Source organism: Helobdella robusta (genome assembly GCF_000326865.2).
Source record: "Helobdella robusta unplaced genomic scaffold HELROscaffold_58, whole genome shotgun sequence".
In the NCBI taxonomy this organism is placed as follows: Eukaryota; Metazoa; Annelida; class Clitellata; order Rhynchobdellida; family Glossiphoniidae; genus Helobdella; species Helobdella robusta.
Window position 1 is genome coordinate 131801 of NW_008705317.1, and position 20075 is coordinate 151875.

Below are 20075 nucleotides of genomic sequence, written 5' to 3' on the forward strand. Positions count from 1 at the left end.
GTTATTGTTGTTATTATTTTTATTATGTAAAAAATGTTGATTTAGTAAAGACATGAACTGTTCACTACAATGATGATAGTGAATAACAAATTTTAATTAGTATTTAATCAGTTAATTATGATATGTGTACTTAATTACTTAACTTAATAAACTTAATAAATAAATAAATTAATAAATTGATTTAATTAATTAATTACCGTTATTGTGTAAGCCTGTACATACAATTTTTTTTTCAAATCAATGTATAAATGATGATGAGTCTTTGAGTTAATGGATATTAAATCAATAAATTTGTTCATATCTATATGCTATTTCGTATTAAAAGTCATCTCTTTTTTTTCCTATAACTATGAATTAATGATAATTTTAGTTTAAGATACTCGCGTTTTGAGTTATAACTATTACTACTAATACTACTACTACTAATAATAAAATAATCATTGAAATAATTTTCATATGCTTTATTATTGCTGGGGTGCGCCGCATAGCCTATGCAAGGCCTTGTTTGCCAAAAAAAGGTCATCAGCCAGGCATATGACCAAAAAAGGAGCAACCAATTTTAAAAAATTCTTCCCCAGTTAAAAAAAATTTGCTATTTAAGTACATATACGGCCCTTCAAAGGTAAAATAGTTCTCTAAGCGGCCCTCACAGCAAAAAGTTTGCTCATCCCTGCTTTATTGGCATATATTTTTTGGTAAAACTCTGTTTGACTGCTCTGGTCGGCAAAAATTAGTTCTTTCATATTAACTTCGTGCTAATGATATTAAGTAATTGAATGTATAGCTAGGGCAAGGTGCTGAAAATATTTATAATAATCTTTTCTTAATATCAACATATAGACGAACACACGTAGATACACGTTCAAGAACTATTTGTTTTTTTAACTGTTGTTTTTTAATGATTTAACCTTTTTTTTCAATTTGTTTTTTGTTATTCTGGAAAATGTTTATATATTTTTGTTACATATATTTAAAAAAGGAACACAAACTGTATTCCCGTGATTGTCTATTGTAGAAGTTTGTTGATTGTTAATATCAATCTTTCTAATACTTCAATAAATTATTTAAAGTTCTCGTGCCTCCGTGCTCGTTGTAAGATGACGATGATGGTGAAGATGACAGATAATAATGATAATGAAAATGTAGATGATGAAAGGTGATAAAATGAATATGATGGTCTTTGGCCAACGAAATTAAGAGATCTCATTAAATGAGGTTATTCATTGAACGGATAAGAAACTAAAGTTGAAATTTGTTAAAACTGTTGTGATATCGATTGGTAATGTCTTATAATGTGCCAAGATCTAGGAGAGCTCTTGCTCCATGTTATTTAATAAAATGGAATTTTTTTATATGAATTGAACTATTACACTTGAACCATCGACGTAGAAAAAATTTCAACATTATGTAATCACCTACAAACGCAAAATGAGCAATCATCTTGCCAGTCAACAAGTTCACCTTTAAATATTGCAAATCTAATATGTTAATATAGGGGAGAGTTGCTCTGAATGGAACACTTAACAAAAAATGGTCATAAAAGATTTATGTTTAGCAACAAGATTGAAATGTGATAGCCATTCTCTCAAGCAAAACATTGTGTATATATGAATCACATTAGATGTTTACAGGCATACTTGACAAGTTGGAAAATGAAGATAAAACAACCACATGCATTTGTTCCAATCAAGGAACCAGTTGCCTTGAGTGGAACTCATATATGCCTTAATTGGAACACTGAAAATCGTTGTTGCCCTAATTGAGACAGATATGATTTATTGAATTTTATTACATTATTCAGCTCAAATAAGTGAATTATGTTATTCGTAATGTGTTTTAATTGTAAAAAATCATATTCAAAAGTCAAAATCTGAAAAAATACAAAAACTATCATATGTAAAGTTTTTATAAATTTTACAGTTATACAGGTCTACAAAACTTAACTATAATTATTGAACGACTAGTCGACTACTTAACTGAAATAATTATTCTACCATGTAGTTACAAAAATCGTATTCGAAAGTATAGATTCCTCTGCAAACAGAAGGCTCTGGCAATACAGTTATTATGTCATTTTCATCGACATCATCTACTGCTTGATTCGGTGGCAAAGAATCGATAAAATTGTTGCTTCGCTGACTTCGCCTTATAAAGTGAACTTCTCATTTACCGTCCTTTGAATTTAAATGTTCGTTATTGTTATTATTAATTCTGCCAACATAGGACCTTGATTGACTTTTTGTGTTGTATTGCACAAGCATCCATTTTCCAACTTCAAAATTATTTATAAGTATTCCATAGTTCGACTGTCCATCCTTACTTTCTTCAGCGTCGCTTTTGGATAAATTCTCAAAATCAGATGAATCACTTTCCACAAATTTTATTTTTTTATTCTTAACTTTACTGATTTTGAGTATCGGTTTTATCAATTTTTTTTTTTGAAACTATAACTTCGAGTTTTCGACATACTGCCCTCTTAATATTAACTGGCATTTTTTCCAATTTGTTTTTATACGGCGTACTCGTGACATCGGCTGCACGGGTTGCACGAGTTTTTTTTGCTTTATCTCCAACTCCAATAACTGGTAAGGGTGAAAGAGTGTTAACTGAGATGTGTTCTTGAGATATTGAATGATTATTCGATGGTGATTTTAAGACTTGAACAAAGCCTTCAGTAGCTCTTGTAGATGCCGGTGATGCAGTATAAGTTGCTGCAGTTTCAGTTGATGTTGTTGCTGCAGTCGTAGATGTTGTCGTTATTTCAGAAGATTTTAAATAACATGTTGCCCTGATTGGAAGACTACTGGCATGTTCCAATCTAGGCAATAGGGTCTGTACTCAAAAAACCTAAGATAGTTCCAACAAGGTTGTAAGCATGGTAGAAAATAAATAATTAATTAATCCGTATTACCTCAACTATTTGAATGACGGTAATAAAATATTTTTGAGAAATTTATATGAAACTTTAATTTTGACCTAAATGTTTCGTAAATTTTAAACTAACCTGGTCGAAAAACGAAAAATGTTTTTATTGAGTTATTGCGTAAAAGTAGACACAAAATTGTGACTTTCTGTTGTAAGGCATGATGGTAGAAAAATGCGTTCATATCAGTAACAGTTAAAATGTGTTTAAGTTTGCGACCAAACCATCGTTCCGATCAAGGAAACGTTACATTCAGAGCAACTCTCCCCTAACTACTGCGCCCAGTTCATTGGAAACATGGATACAGTGGAAAGATTTCATCGTAACTTTTTCAGTCCAAGGTTCCTTTCTAAAAAAACATAACATGAGTCTCTAGAATATTTTGTAAAATTTTCCAGATTGCCAATTAAGTGATTAACACAATTAAAATTACCCCCAAAAATTTTCTTCACTCAATTTTGTTGGATGTTAATTGGACTGTAACCAGCCATATTTATTTAGTCATTTGTCATATGATGATTAGCGATAAAATGAACGCTGTCGTAATTAAATTAACTTTCTAGAAGATTTAACTGCAAAAAATCTAAGTATACATTAACCGATGGAATGAATTCCGACTCCGATTCTCAAGACCTTATCCGTAAAACTAAACCGTATCTTTTTTTATACCGACCGATATATGGCACCAGTCCTGTCACACCTTGATTACAATCGTCAACAATAAAGGTGTGCACACATTCGGAAATTTGAAAAGCAATGTAATTTAATTATACCGCATATACAATATTTGTGTGTGTGTTGTCTGTCTCTCTTTCTCCTCTTTCTCTCTCTCTCTTTTTCTCTCTCTTTCTGTGTGTGTGTTTGTGTGTGTGTACATTTGAGTATAGTAGTTTAGTAATATAGTAATGCTACAGCCTTGAATGGTAGTTTTAATGTATTAAAAAGTAGTAAATGAATGAAAAGCTTTGGACCCCTCAATAAAATGAAATGGTTCTACTACTATTCTAGTTCGTTCCGAAATATTTGTTCTATTTTTATTTCATTATACGTGTCGTGTCGTGTGCAGTTGCTTTACTACATACAACCTGCAGTTGGCAACATCCACACTACAACATTCACACGCCACACATTGCACATAATTTAATTAAAACATAATTAATTAATTAATTGTTTTATGATTGTCTTGCTCAAATGTGCATGTCGCAATTGAGTTTATTCTTAATTAAGCTATATTTAAAGCTAATTTAAATCTGCAAGACATCAAAAACTTTGCAAAAACCAAAATGAACAGTAATTAATAAATAATATTAAAAATATAAAAATCATTTGTACTGAGTTTTGATAAAAAGTTTCAAACAGTCAGCAGGCTAACTTCAAATCTACCTACCTCCACAATATTTCATAACTTTCTTAAAGATGGAAAAGTTTGTATATTATTTATAAAATAATATTTGTAGAAGAGTTTTAAATTGATTATATCATCGTTTTGAAACTTATTTTAATATGTGTCAATCTAACATTTTGTGCTATTTGATTCCCTCTTTGGGGCCCTCTGGTCAGTTACGTTAATTTAATAATAATAATAATAATAGATTACGTTGAAAACGTTTCCATATTCATTTTAATTCATTCAAAATGATTTATTAATTCTAAAAAATTTAATACTTCAAGATAAACTTAATAAATTTATACTAAATTAAATTTAATACTTCAAGATAAACATTCCATTTGAAAATATTTCTAAAACAGAAAACCCCAGCAACCAACACCTTCAGTATTCTCAAGCCTATTTGGAACATCCCTTAGGAGACTTAAAATTTATTACATAAACAATTCAAAAACTTCTAAATGCATCATACTGCTGCTAATAACACTACTTGGGTATCTTTATTTTGGAACAAATTTAATGAGAGGAAGAAGACTTGGTTATGTTGGCTACAAGGTTACTCCTCTGTTATATAATACCGCCATATTAATATAATTATTTAACCTTATTTAATGTAATTCGCATTAAATGGTATTTAAAAGTGTTAATTTTATGTGTTGAATGTAAATTTAGTAACATTTTCTTTAACATTGATATAATGTCATTTGCCTGGCACATCTCAATTCACTTGTATTTTTATGTCATTATCTTTTTGTCCAATTATATAATTATAATTATATAAGTATATATTATTAAATACGTGTAACTACATATATAACAACTATTGTACTGCACTTAATAATTAATTCACAAATTAAGGTTTAAAAACATTCATCTATTCATTACTAATAGTTTGCTAATAATCGTTTAATGATGATTGTGAATTATAGAAAAAAAACTTGAAAATAGTAATAATTTATTGTTGACTAGTACGACCAAGAGGACGAATACTGGATGTCGGATGGGGAGGTGGCAGACTACCTGAACAACCTAGAAGATACCAGACCCCCTCACTGCCTTGATCAAGCCTTCGATTTCAACAGGTTTTTTCCATCTGTTTCCTTGCTCTATTTCATTTATGACCTGTCAGATTTCTGCTAATTCTTGTAAATTTTCTTTTCCCTTTATTCCAACCTGCAGAATGTTCGACTTCAAGGACACAGTCTCCATAGTGCTACACTTCTATGGCAAAGAGGACCTGGGTCACTTCAAACTGGCCATCAGTGCCATAGTTGACCACACCCCTTTTGACGTCTACGAGGAAATCATCGTCATCGATGACGGCACCTCTGATCTCCAGTACCAGCAAAAGGTTACTCAATTCCTCGCCAAACCAACATTCAACAAAGTTAAGGTTTACAGGCTAGTAACATTTGTAACTAAATTTTGATTTTATTCATCATAACTCACGATGATTGGTTGATTTCGTTGACCAATCACAGGTCTCAAAAACACGAGGGCACTGCTGCCACCAGGTTGAAGGCCTCCCTCATTGCAACCGGGACCATCCTCGTTTTCGTGAGCAGTGACGTCATCGTAAACGAGGGCTGGATCCAACCACTGATAGCTAAGGTGATTTGACGATGAGTTCTTTGATTGACAGATTGATTGACACCTGTTCACCGTTTAAATGGTTGGGTGAATGAATTAAATAACCTAATTAACTTATAATTGATTTAATTTATTGATGATTGCTTAATATGATCTAGTTGGTTGTATGGATATTTTAATTATACGGAAGAATGGCTCAGTTAGAAAACTAAATTAACTCAGTGACGATAAACGTTGAAATAAACTGCAATGATTAATTAGAAAAAATGCAGAATATTACAAAGTTGGCCAATCTCGTTTTTTTAAATTCGATCAGGTTGTTTTAGATGAGAAGACGATTGTAGTCCCACATTACGACAACATGCTAGCAGGGCATAGGTTGCTCTAACACTTTAAAATATTTTAAACAATGTCTTAACTTGGCTTGAAATTTATTTAAAAGTTTTAAATAAAATTTTAATAATGGATTTATAAATAGTTTCCTGTTGAAAAAGAAATCTTTTTATATTTTCTTTGTGCTAGTTTTCCATCATTTCTGCGAACCGTTACCCTTAACATCACAACTTCCTGATCAGATTCTTCAAGACAGACGATTCACTGAGCAGCACATTTGCATGGAGTCTGTACACGATCACTTATGAAAATGCAAAAGGAGACAAGGAAGAATTTCTGAAGACTTCTGTCTTGAGAGGAGAGGTCTGTTGTGCGCGTGTGTGTTGTTTGAGTCATTTATTTTCATTTCAATGATACTTCCAAATCTTTTAAATCATCGTTTCTTAAGTTATAGACGCTCTAGTATAAGTATTTGATTTTTACTTACTGAAAATCTTTCTCGTATTAACGAAGATCTTTAGTAAAAATGCCAGATAAAATACTAACATTGGATAACTGTTACGAATGAAAATTAATTTGAAATCGGCCTACCAATACGAAGGTGCTTGCTGTGAAGAAGTCCTTCTTGGAGAAGATTGGAAATTATGACAGTAACTTCGAGGCCGATGGGGGTGGTGAAAATCTGGAGCTGTCATTTAGAACGTGGCTCTGTGGAGGTTGTTGTTGGTTCGTTTAATTCCAAATAAAAAATCATTTTTGACTGATTTGTTTCCATTTAAATTCCAAAAATTATGTCATCGTATATTCGTCGTCACCTGAACGAGTTTTTGTAAACTTAAATTATTCTTATCAGCCTTTTCCTAGTTCAATTATTTTTTAATATTTGTTCTTGCATATCATTGAAATTTAAAATGGTGCTCAAAACTTTTCTACTTAATATTGTTTAAACTTCTTCAAATACCATCCGAAATAACCTCAGTTTTAATAATTTCACATGATTAATTTAAAAAAACTGACCTTAATAAATGAACAACAAATGGAAACAGGTTCGATCGTTATTGCAAAATGTTCTCGAGTAGCAGTCCACTCATCTCTCAGGCCTCTCTCTGTCAGGTCCCACGCTAACTACAGGTACCTCACCGAACTCTGGCTCACTGATGATTACAAAGATCTGGCTTATCTTCAAGGTTGTTACTTTTATTCACATTACAGTCTCAACATTTGACCATTCTGGTGAAAATCGAATAACGTCATTATTATATCTAGTTATAAATAAGCAGAACAGAAATATTTTCTTCTTTAACTGTTTATATATATTCGGATATTGTGTGAGAAGACCATACCAAATAGAAAGTGAGACGTAAATAAATATGATTTTCGTCTCAGATTTTTGAATAGTCGTCAAGTTTGAAACTCGAACCACCTTAAAATGTCCATACTTGAATAGCAGAGCACCACCCTAATGAACAAAATTTTCACAAATGTTAATTAATATGGACATTGCAGGCAACATATCAAATGTTTTGAGTGCTGAAGAGACACTGGCTCTGAAGAACAGAAGGAATTATTTTAAGAACAACGGCATCCAATGCAAGGATTTCCCGTGGTACGTTCATGATAAATGTTGTATGCGTACACGTCTTAAATAACAGAAGAAACATGAACATTATTGTTTAGTTTTACAAAATCTGAAATAAAATTCTGCCAGGTATCTTTCCCACGTAGCCAAGGAAATCATCACCCCGTCAGAAAATGTCGTGAAGTTCGGGAAGTTAAAAACGAAGGCGGCATTCTGTGTGAGAGCGATATCTGCGGCCGATGTTGAGATGAGTTTATGCAGACACCACATTTACGACAGCGAGATGATGTTTGAGATGGACAGGAATGGAGCTATCTTCAAAGGTCCTATCAATCAATTTAAAACGTCATCTCATTGCAGTTTCAACCAATTCTTCACGTGTTTTTCAGACATCGCGCGATTTTCTTCTTTTTCAATGTTTTTTTACTTCTAAATATCACTATTATGCGATTCCTGTTACCATTTCGCCATCTCATTATTCAATATTCGACGAAACGTTCATAAAAACAAAAAATCAACCACCGTAGTTTCCGTAGAATCTTCTACGAACATTTCACACGAATCGTTCGAGATATGTAAACCTTGCGGTCACATTCAGACATTCAACCATTGCACCAACAGATGATTACTGCCTCTCCCTGGACACATCGGGCAAGGAGACAGGCATCGTTGACAAACTCATCCTCACCACATGCCAAGATGGTTCTCAAAATCAAATATGGCAGTCCGTTGGGCCAACTTTGACACTGACATCGAGGCCCAACCAATGTTTGACCCAGATATCAGAAAGAGACAAGATGACTCACGAACTGAAATATTATGCCAAACTCAAGGACTGTTCTCCTGCTGAGTCCAGAATGCAAATATGGGAATTCATCAATTACTGAACTGTGTGATATTATCTATCTACATTTGTACCTTTTGTTGTTTCCAGGTCCATTTCAGCCTACGACTGTTCATGCCGTATTTATCTTTTCTGCTAGAATATGAAAAGAAGATGCTCGATAATTTTGCATACTTGATATTGAGTTGTCTTTATTTTACTAATAGCGATATATGTTGAGTTTTACAGTAGCACCTTTATAAAACTATTTTGTTTTAAGTTAAAGAAGTGCCAATTCAAATAAAATTAAGCTTCCTGAATGTGTTTCAATTCATCGTCGGACATGAACGCGGAGTTCAGTTTTACAAGAAATAAACTAACATGACCGAATGAAAAGGAAAAAAGCAATCTAGAGACAAGCAAATGAGAAAACAGATGAAATAATTTTTTAAAATGTTACTCGGAGCGAACACAAATTATAGTTTTAAAACCATTTATTTCGTTAGTAACACAACACAGATGCACATGCATGAATCAAAAAATATATATATAATAGTAGTGAACTTAAAATGGCATAAAGAAGAAAGCACTTAACACGATAAAGCAGATTTTTCATTTACACGTATTTAGTAGTTATAGATTTAAAATTGTAATTCTAGTTTATTAATAGCGTGTTATTCTGTGGTGGTATGTGATTAATTACAAAAATGACGTCTGCTATTAAGATTATTAAAATCATATTAATTTATTGTCCAAAATGAAAGCTCGAATCTTTACTAAAAGGAAGTTTAATGAAGCATCTAAATAAAATATAACGTATATAAACATTGTAAGGTATAGTCTTCTTTCTATATATTTGTCAACGATAGCAGTAGTATTAAATATTTAGAAAAATGTTATAAATTGAATTTTGCAACAACAAATGAAAAAAATAATAAGCAATGACGTAGAAACAATAAAAATAACTGACTAATACTTAAAGACTTGTTTAGTTGAAATAACAAAATAGTAATTTTGAAAAGTAGACTGTATAGTATATATATAGTTAGTAATAAAAACAAACAAACAAAACCAACAATTATTACAATTACGTAAAACTTACTCCAATAAAAACAAAAATAAAACTAGAATAATAATTTTAATTTTGAAAAATTGTGGAGATAAAATAAAAACAAAAAAAAGAGGGAGAAACATACACGAAAAAGATCGATAATATCGAAAAAGTTGAGGATTTGATCACATGGCTACATTGAATAAATTTGATTTGACGGCGGCATCTAGATTGAAAGAATGAAATTGTATCTCTACATTTTGTTTGTTTGTTTCTATACATTTCTATATGCGTATGCTATGTAAAGATGCATGTATAAGCATAACTAACGAGAAAAAAAATGTGTTATCGAGTAACACCGTTCGTTCGTTCGTTGCTAAAAAGAAAGTTTCAATGATGCAAAACTACCATACCATGTTTGAGTAGGAGAAGAGGGTAGTTTTTATGAAAAAATTCATAAATGTTGAAACCCAGAAAAACAATTGAAAAAGTTAATAATATACATTGTTAATAAGGTTATTTTGATTGTAGCATATATCATTAAACATCATACACGTAAATAATATATATATGATGTCTGAATAAAAAGTAAAATAAAACAAGATATATACATATAAAATGAATTTAAGGGAAAGTAGTAGTGGTGGTAGTAGTCGTTAAATGGAATCCATCAAATTTCTTGTCAGCACCATTGACCTCGATGCTAATGTTGAACTTCCTCATAGCCTCTTCATTAAGCTCCATCCAGGCGTTAATCTTGTTGATGAATGTTACTCCATCAAACACGACAGTCGTGTTCGTGCTCTCGCCATCATCCCACAATTTCTTGGCCTTCACAAGGTGATCCAGGTGTGCCACTGAGTTTCCATGAACGATGTACACCTTGGCTCGGACCTTCTTGAAGAAATCTACGGTGTAGAGGTTGCTGTGGGATGCGTTCTTGTCCTGGATGAAAGCAACATCCATGAAGAATGGGACGATTGATGGCGTCGTTAAAGCTTTCTGGGAATCCATCTTTTTCAAATTCAGGTCGTTTTTTATTTTAACGTTGTTCAGTTGCTTGTTGTCGTGGCCGATGTTGTTGGGCTTGTTGTTGGTGGGTTCTGTGTTCTTAATGTTCGGTGTTTTCTTAGTGTCGGAAAGTTTGGGAACTTGATCGTCGGAGGCGGTGTTGTTTCCTGCAACGTTGTGAGATGCGTTGTGATCCTTTTTCAAAGAAAGTCTTTTGGGTTTTTCGGGAGAGGGCAGATTCATTGGTTCACCCCAGGCGGCTATGATGTCATCAGTAGATGATGGTTGTACGGGGGCTTCATGGTCGAAAGAGTCTAAATGTTGTTTAGTTGAAGAGGAAGATGAGATGTTACTATTCAGAGGATCTCCAGATTCGATTTTTCCAGAATGATCATCTGGTTCCACATTGATCTTATCCACTACTTCTACATCTTTCTGGTTTGTACAATGAACATCGGCGACGGGGCCTGCAGCTTGTTCTACTATATCAACCAGTAAGTTGTTCAGTGGAGAAGCATCACTTGATTTTGATACGACTTCTTGTTTCAAGGGACCAAACAGTTTGTCCATTTGTTTGTCCATCAAATCTTGGTGTCCTTCATCGCAGTTGTCCTCCTCTTCATTTTCTGGATGCTCGGAAATGGTCTCCAACTCGTCTTGATCTTCCTCCGAAAAATCTTCATTAGTTTCCTTGTGGTAGTTGGGAGTCAAACCACCAATAACATTTTGATTGTAAAAGATCATATTATTGGAATTGTTGTTATTCGTGTTAACGTTCATGTCAGCGTTGTTGTTCTGCATGCCAAATGAGAACCCCTCTTGCATAGGATCAGCTTCATTAGTGAACTTCTCCATCTGGTTGGTACAAAATTGTACAAAATCTCCACCACCACCTGCGGTAACATCTTCACTGAAATCTTCTGTTCTGATTTCCGAAACGGAGCCCTTGACGGCCCTGGTCGAGTCGTCTGAGAGAGTACCATCTCCACTACCGCCACTGTCGTTAGATGGTGGGAAGCCTGCCACATCACCTGGAAACAAATCCCCAAGTTTCATCTCCATCTTTGGAAAATCGCTTTCGAATGGATCAGCAATGAGAGGTTGTTGATTGAAGACTGGGAAGTGATCAGGTGCCTGTTGTCCTGTTTGTTGTGGTACAGTGTGGCTATTCTCTGTCGTGTGTTCAATCAGTAAGCCATCTTGCATGGCCTCCATCTGTACATCTACTAGATTTCCATCTTCCTGGATATCATCAACTGTACTGACTTCATCAACTGAATCAACTTGTTTGTCGACATTAAAGGGTTCATCGACATCAGCATGTTTATCAACGTCATTTTGGATTTTTTCACAATTCTGTTCTTCCTGTTTCAATTTTAATTGTAATTCTTCATCTCCAATGCCCTGTCTGCAAGCGATGTTCTTGTCAATCTTCTCATCAGAAAACGCTGTCTGCTTTAAATTCTTATCGAACAACTCATGCTTATCATTCATTGGACTATCAGAAAATTCAGTTGTTGACGGTGGAGGGAGGTGGATGGCTTCTGGCATAAAACTGTCAGAAGTTGGAGCAGGTGGATGAAGATCAGGTTGATGATGCGATTGATGATGCGGATCTTCTTGTTGATGTTGTTGCTGGCATTGTTCTAACTGCTGATGGGGTTGTTGTTTATGATGTTGCTGATGCTGATGATCCATGTCATAAACTTCCGTGTTTTCATGTTGGTGTTCATCAAACTGGTTAGCATCAGTTTCATGTGTAGAAACATCTGCAACAAGTGGTTCTGATTCCATTTCCAACTGTTGTTTTAACGATTCAGTCTCTTGTTTCTCTACGTGGTTATCATGCATGTGTGTAGTATCCTGCTGTTCAAACGGATCGGTAAAAAAGTTAGCCGTATTCAGTACTGGTTTCTCCACTTTATCGATGATATCGCAGGATCGCTCTAGACTATCTTTATCATTATCTTCCATCAAGACATCATCGTCTTTTTCAACATTTCCAGAAAACGGAACACCTTCCAAATCATCAAAGAACTTTTCACCTGGCTGCCGCTTAAAGATGACCTCACCCTCGCACAAACCCTTCTCAAATGGTTCCACCTGTTTATCTGGTCGAATGGCACCCATCTGTTCTTCTTCAACGTTATCACTGTAGAGATTTTCATTAGGAGCTGATTCTGATCCTGTCAATGAGAGTCCACTTTTAATCATGCCATCATCAAGCTGCTCCAATGGTTGTTGTTGCTGCTTCTGCTGCTGTTCAACCAATTCATTCTCCTCAGCAATGTTCTCATTTTTAAAGTCATAATCTGGTTGAGGATGATCAGATGGTTGACTGTCGGTCATCTGATGTTCTGGCAATAAGTTCACATCATCTGATTCCTCATCAAAATCTTCAGAGGGAAACCTTCCGTCGTCTATCTGAGAATCACGTTGAACATGCTCTTCCGGCAAGTCGTCATTGTTTTCAACTGGAGGTAGTGATTCAACATTCATGTCTTGTACTTTTTTTATAACTTCTTCCTCATTCAATCTACCTACACTAATAAGCTCTTCTTGGTTATCGTCGTTCACTAATAATCCTTCATTTTCAAACAACTCAGCATTGTGGTCAGCATGGATGCAATGTCCAACATCACCAACACTGACCACAACGTCATCAACATCTGCTGTATCAATCAATGCTTCACCAGCATCTTCTAAATCCTCTAGTTTATCATATACAGGTGATGTCTGCACCTGAACTTCCTCACCTAGGGTACACTCATCAACAAAATTTGCCTCAACATTGACATGCAGTTTACTATCTTCAGGAATTACGCACACTGGTTGTTCTATGTTTATTAATTCATCATTTTTCTCTTCTTTTTCTATCTTGTCAGAAATAAACCGAGCTTCATTTTCAGGTGACGGCATCTTCTCTTCAAGTCGAGGTTCATTAACATTCTCCACAGACAGAACTCTACTCTCAACAACTTGTTCCTTCTTTTTTGAACAGACATCATCAATTTCAGTTGACTCTACGATACTTTTGTTGGACATTGGAGTGATCAGTTCTTCATTGTAAACTTCCTGTGTGGCAAGATTATTTGAATTCAGTTCTGCAACTTCGTTCAGAGGTTTAGTAACTTGTGCACTTTCAACTGATTTCACTTTCTTTTCTTCCATAACTTTACCAGCTGATTTTCCAGGTGCATCTTTTTTAGCAGTAGATGTTTTTGGAGCTGGTTTTTTCTTGTCCATTTTGGGACTTGCTTCTACTTTTGGTTTGTCCAATTCCTTCTTGGCAGCTGGAACGCTTGCAGTGATTTTTGTTGATTTTGTTGTTTCCACAGGTTTTGTGAGTGGTGGCTTAGATGTAAATTTGTTAGACGTGTGAGCATCTGATGCAACATGTTTCTGTGCAGTGCCTGCTTCCTTGGCGGGTTTAGATGGAACCTGTTTTGTTGGGATGGGTTTGGCAGCACTGGCAGTAGGAGATATTTTAGAAGAAGCAGTTGCGGTGCCTGTAGTGTTGGTAGTTGTTGTTGTAGTTATTGTGTGAGTTGCTTTGGCTGTTGCTGCTTTTGAAGGAACTTTTGGCTGAGTTGATGATTTTGTGCTGGTTTCTGCTGTAACCTTATCATTCTGCTTAACAGCAGATTTAATGTTTATCCCCTTAGATGTTGGATCAATCTTTGATGGCATGGGTGTGCCCAAAACGGACATGTTAGCCTTATTCTTATCTTTAAATTCTTTCTTCTGGGGAGCTATTGGAAGTGTTTGATTCTTATCAATACCATCACTTTTGAACGTGCCAACTTTAGGTTTTGTGATTGTTTTTGTGCCATTTGCAGCTGGAAGACTTGATAAACTTGATGTTTCAGCATTTGATCTGACTTTAACTGGTGGCTTAGCAGTCTCTTTAACACCTGACAATGAGCCATTACTTTGTTTATCCTGCAATTTGGATGGTTTGGCCTTTGCAATAATTTCTTGTGACTGACTTAAACCATCCCAGTTACTGAAAGCAATCGAGTTTTTCAACTTTGAAAGACCTTCAAAAATAGATGCTTGAGGAATTAAATTGCTGAAAAGGAATCTAATTGGCTTTACTTTCTTATCAAAAGGCTGCCATACCAAAATGCAAGATGACCCTGGAAACTGATCAGCAGTTGTTGGATTCTTCTGGAAGTCTTTCACTTCTTTAGATTCAAGGGATGGAGAAATCGGGAACAGTTGCAATGTTCCAAAACCAGTTTTGTGGTACAGGGTAATAGATTGTTGTTGTTGAGTACTTGATGAGTAACAAGATGATACAGGTATGTTGGATTCAGCAAGTGAGCGTAACAATGCCCTGATGAAAATGTTTGGATCCACTTTCAGTCGATTATCATCATCAGCAACTGGTACCAATTCATTGGTTTTTCCACTTAAATAATTTAAAATATTAGAATAAAGCATGGAAAACTTAAAATGTTTATCAGAATTTTTGTCAATGGATGAGGCAAGCCATTCAAAAGATCTTAGATCAGATCTAGCCAACATCAAAACATCCAAGTTAGTGAGTTGGTCCATCGAGATGTGGCACAAACTGTCACCCTTGATTAACATTTTAAAGTCTCCAATGCTGATGATGCTGTTATTGTCGATGCTTTTCACGCAGAGATCAAAACGACTATCAAGAAATTTGTTGGAGGACGGAGCAGCAGAAATTACTTTCATATTATCCTCATCATCTAGGTCGATGAATCTCTCCACAACTTTCAACAAATCCTCATAAGAAACAACTCTATCAACCTCTGTACCAACTGATTCAACCACTTCAGATGGATTCAACTTGATAGACAAACTCGACAACTTCTCCATATTCTCTTGCGTCCACTTCCCAATTGGAAACGCATTAACGTAAAATGGTTCAAAATCAGGCATCTCAATTTCTTTGAGTATCTTAGCAAAGTTGCTGATGGAGAGAACAGAATCCTGCAGGATCCAGCTGCCACATGATGCCAGAACAGGTCCTGAATATATGATTTGTCTGTAGCAACTCTTGATGGCAAAAAAGTCCTTGCAGATCTGTTTGAAGCAGGTGAGTGTTGGGTTGAAGAGTAGAATGACTGTCAGCTTGCTATTCACGACAATCAACTCCGAATGATCTGAAAGAGTTTTTCAAGGTTCTTTTTACAGTTATATCAAACCACAAATTTATTAATTTTACTACAGAAAATAATATAACGTAAAAGTTAAATTTCATCTAAACAATTAAACAACAGGAAAAATTTTACACAGAATCATAGAATATATATTGAACAAATTACAAAAAGACAAAAAATTCTCACTCTTAGAGACTTGCAGATCTTTTTGCAGGATCTTCTTGAGTTCTGCGTCGATCTTCAGACCTGACAGGTGCTCATTCCACGTCTTTAACTCTGTTCAACAAAACATCATAAAAATCCAATTCATATAACTATTTCAAAATTCTCAAGCGTCATATATAACATTAATAATTTTGTTTCTTTAATTAATTTAAAAAAACACTATTCTCTTTTATAAGTGATTGTCGTATAAACACCATTTTCTAAACAATACTATATGAATAATCTTCACAAATTTCTGAAAACAGTCTCTAAAACAGAAAAATTATCTTGATACTATCCAAAATAGTATCTACAAAACTTGAATTAGAGCTACTACAGATATGTAATAAATAACAAAAATAATTTTGAATAAGGTGTCCATAAATTAATAATTGCATATCATTAAAAAGCTATATACAATCATCTAACTCTACATAAAAGTTAATTAGTAGTTATACCCTATTGATAAACATTATGCTATTAATTAAAAGAATAAACTGTTGTGGGTCTTTTTAAAAAGTTCAGCTTCTTAAATAATAAAAAGTAGAAAGTTAAAACTAGAACAATGAGAGTTGTGGTTCACTCAATAACATTTATTATAACGCATTTAGTATTATGTATACTATTATTAATGTTGTTGTTTTGCTCATAGGAAATATCTCTCATCTCATCAGTAATATTATTACTACTTATATTATTACTACTTAATATTTAATAAAAAGATCTGAATATGTCTTCCTAGGTCCAAAGAAATCAACAACACACCAACATGGTATATGAATACATGCTAAAATAGGCATCACACGCCATATTAACATTATCAACTACACGACGACGCAATAGCTAAAAACTAAAGAAAGAAAGAACATAAAAAAATTACAATACAACAATCCAATTGAATACAATGCAATACAATAGAACAACAATACAATACAATGCGATACATTACAATACAATACATTATAATACAATAAAATACGATACAACACATTATAATACAAAAAAATTTTATAACACAACGCAATTATATCACCCCCCCAACAAGCACAAGACAGTGAACATAAATAAAGTTGTTTTAATTTCAAACAGCGTCAAGTGAAAACATACAGATGAGGCAGGCAATTATCATCGGCTAATTAACTTGATGAGATGGAGGAAAAGAGATTACCAAGTTAATGATAACATCATAATGGTAGTGACATCATAACAACGATGAAAAAGATGGTGAAGATGAAGATAGTGAAGATGACGATGAAGATGTCCATGATGAAAAATATATACTAAAGAACCAGATTTTTCACATAATAATGAATTTGAAGAACATGAAGACAACGACAATGATCAACGAACTGAGCAGGATATTAAATTTAACTTTCTGCAGACATGAAGACAAAGACAACAACACAAAACCCAGCACACAAATGTCAGCTACTGTTGATGAAAAGTGATAGCCCAAAATAATTTTAGGCTTTACATCATCTTTGTTTCAAAGACACTAAACATACAGCTATTCAAAAATAATATTATGATTTAATATTATAATTATAAGCGCTATATTGTTAAAATATTGAAAATAATAATAACAAAACAGAAATGATAAAAACAATTAGACGCTAAATTCATTCCTCAACATCACAGCTGCTGTGCTGATTCAATTTTTTTCATTCATTGCCATGTTTTATAAATAGTATTTGAGGCATGTATAAAGGCCTACAACTTCTAGCATGTTTCTGTTTTATTATAAATTTTTAATTATTACTATAGTTATATAACTACTACTGCTCTTACTGCTAATGATACTACTACTACTACTTCTGCCGCTGCTACTACTACTACTACATTGCGCTACTGAAGTCAACTCATAAGAGGTGCTATACAAATTCTGCAATACATAAGCAAAACATTGTCGTTATCAGTATTTTTTGTCTATTTAGTTAGTGATTTGATTTTTTATGGCATAATTTTTTTAATTCAGTGCAAAATGTTTTCAAACAATACAAAAAGTTTGCCTTTCTTAAGAAAAAGGAAAAAAATTCATTCCACAATTTAATTATCCACATTTTTTCTACTTCTTACAGCCAAGTTATTATGTTTAACAGCCCAATAAAATGGTTCGGAGAAAGAACAAAGTACTACAAAAAAACAATAAAAAAGGAGAAAGAGAGAAAGACAGAGAAAGAGAGAGAGAGAGAAAGAGAGAGAAAGGGAAGAAAGAAAAAAATAGATCTGGCTTGTTGCTGTTTGTTTGAATTTTAAAAAATAAAATGAAATGAGAAGGATTGAATGATTTATTGCACTTGAACAGATGAAGAAAGCTTGTTGAAATGTTTTGCTTCAAGTTAGTTGGACTACTGTAAAGATTAAATAAAAAAGACAGTTGAATGAACGTATGCTATGTTATGGGTAGACAAATATGAATGCATGATTGAATGAGCAAATAGACAAATGAATTAATGCATGAATGATTGAATAAAATAATAAATAATAAAATTATTCCATAAATGATTGAAAAACAGATAAAAGCACAAGGAGACGAAATGTGTATATTTTTATGTGCAGCGTAATGAATGTGTGTTTGTGAAATGTGAATGTGTGTTTGTGAAATGTGCATGTGTATGTGTGGGTATTATGTATGTGTGCTTAATAAACAAGGCACGCTCCATGGAGGCATTTGATGAACTAACTAAGTGCTATCCAACTAAATTATACATCATCAAATTGGTAGAGCAATGAAAATGTAAACCATCAATACCAACAATTAAATTTTAATTTCTAACTGCCCTGATGTTTATGCTTGCCTGTGTCTGTTTCAACATTTTAATTCTATATTACTATCAACATAGTTTTAAAATGAACAAACAAACATACATACATACCAACATACGCGCTGTGAGATCTATTTATATAGTTAATTAAAAAGGAAATTCCTTAGATTCATTCAAGAATTTGAGAAAAAAAACCAAACAAGCTAACAAATAACCAGATAAGCAAACAAATTAATAATTAAACTAACAAACTAGCAAATAAATAAATAAATTAATTAATTAATTAATTATAATTAATTAATTAATAGAGCACTTGGCACATCAGCCATAGTAAAATTTACAAAATTGGTAATGGATAAATAAATTGAAATGAATGAATGAATGAATGAATGACTAGATAAGTAAAAAAAGATGGCAATTAATGTATAAAACAGAAAGTAGTTGAATGATTAACAAAGTTTTATCAATGATGATCAAACCATAAAAAATGAATGAACAATACAGACTGAACGAGAGAAGGGAGAGAACGAATAAGTGAATGAGTAAAATGAAAGAATAAATGATTAACAAACAAAGACTCAAATAAGTATCAAAAAATGAATCAAAGAACTTATAGGAGATCAAATTCATTGGTAAAAATGAATATAAGAATGAATGAATGAATGAATGGAAAAAAAGAAAGAAAAACAAGCGGTATGATGTTAAAATAAATAAATGAAGGAATGAAAAAAAATGAATGATATACATTCTTTCTATCTCCTCCATGTGATGTGATTTTAATTCATTCTTATTCAGGAATGCATCAATAAAAAGTTGTACATTAATGTATGCTTGTATGTATGTACGTATGTATGTGTTTATATGTGTGTATGTATGTATGTATGTATGTATGTATGTATGTATGTGTGTGTGTACCTATATACGTATGTGTGTACGTATGTATGTGTGTACGTATGTATGTATGAATGTATGTATGTATGTATGTATGTATATATGTATGTACGTATGTATGAGTATATTGTATGTATAGTATATACAACAATACAGACATTATTAACAGGAAATTGAAGCTCAGTGTTGTGAAACAAATAATGAATGATATTACATTCAAGTTAACCAACATTGGAAAATTCTAGATGAAATACCTATGGATGCATAGATGTATGAAATGAATGTACTGTGTATTTATGTATGTATGTATGCATGTATGTACGTACGTATGTATTTGAATGTGTGCATGCATGTTAAGTATTAAATACTAATGAGAATAAATA

General features: G+C 33.2%; 2 protein-coding genes across 2 annotated transcripts; one reads left to right on the plus strand and one right to left on the minus strand.

Annotated features, from left to right (window-relative positions):
- Nucleotides 1-4339: 4339 nt before the first annotated feature.
- Nucleotides 4340-8699, plus strand: HELRODRAFT_179938 (hypothetical protein; the record flags this gene model as incomplete). Its single annotated transcript, XM_009028734.1, has 13 exons — nt 4340-4347; nt 4673-4865; nt 5280-5392; nt 5490-5619; nt 5699-5703; nt 5792-5921; nt 6217-6278; nt 6476-6596; nt 6835-6949; nt 7280-7420; nt 7740-7839; nt 7942-8135; nt 8434-8699. 13 exons carry the CDS (start codon nt 4340-4342, stop codon nt 8697-8699), a joined length of 1578 nt encoding a protein of 525 aa, XP_009026982.1.
- Nucleotides 8700-10310: 1611 nt separating this feature from the next.
- Nucleotides 10311-18852, minus strand: HELRODRAFT_179939 (hypothetical protein; the record flags this gene model as incomplete). Its single annotated transcript, XM_009028735.1, has 4 exons — nt 10311-15835; nt 16019-16108; nt 16466; nt 18814-18852. 4 exons carry the CDS (start codon nt 18850-18852, stop codon nt 10311-10313), a joined length of 5655 nt encoding a protein of 1884 aa, XP_009026983.1.
- Between the last annotated feature and the right edge of the window lie 1223 nt (nt 18853-20075).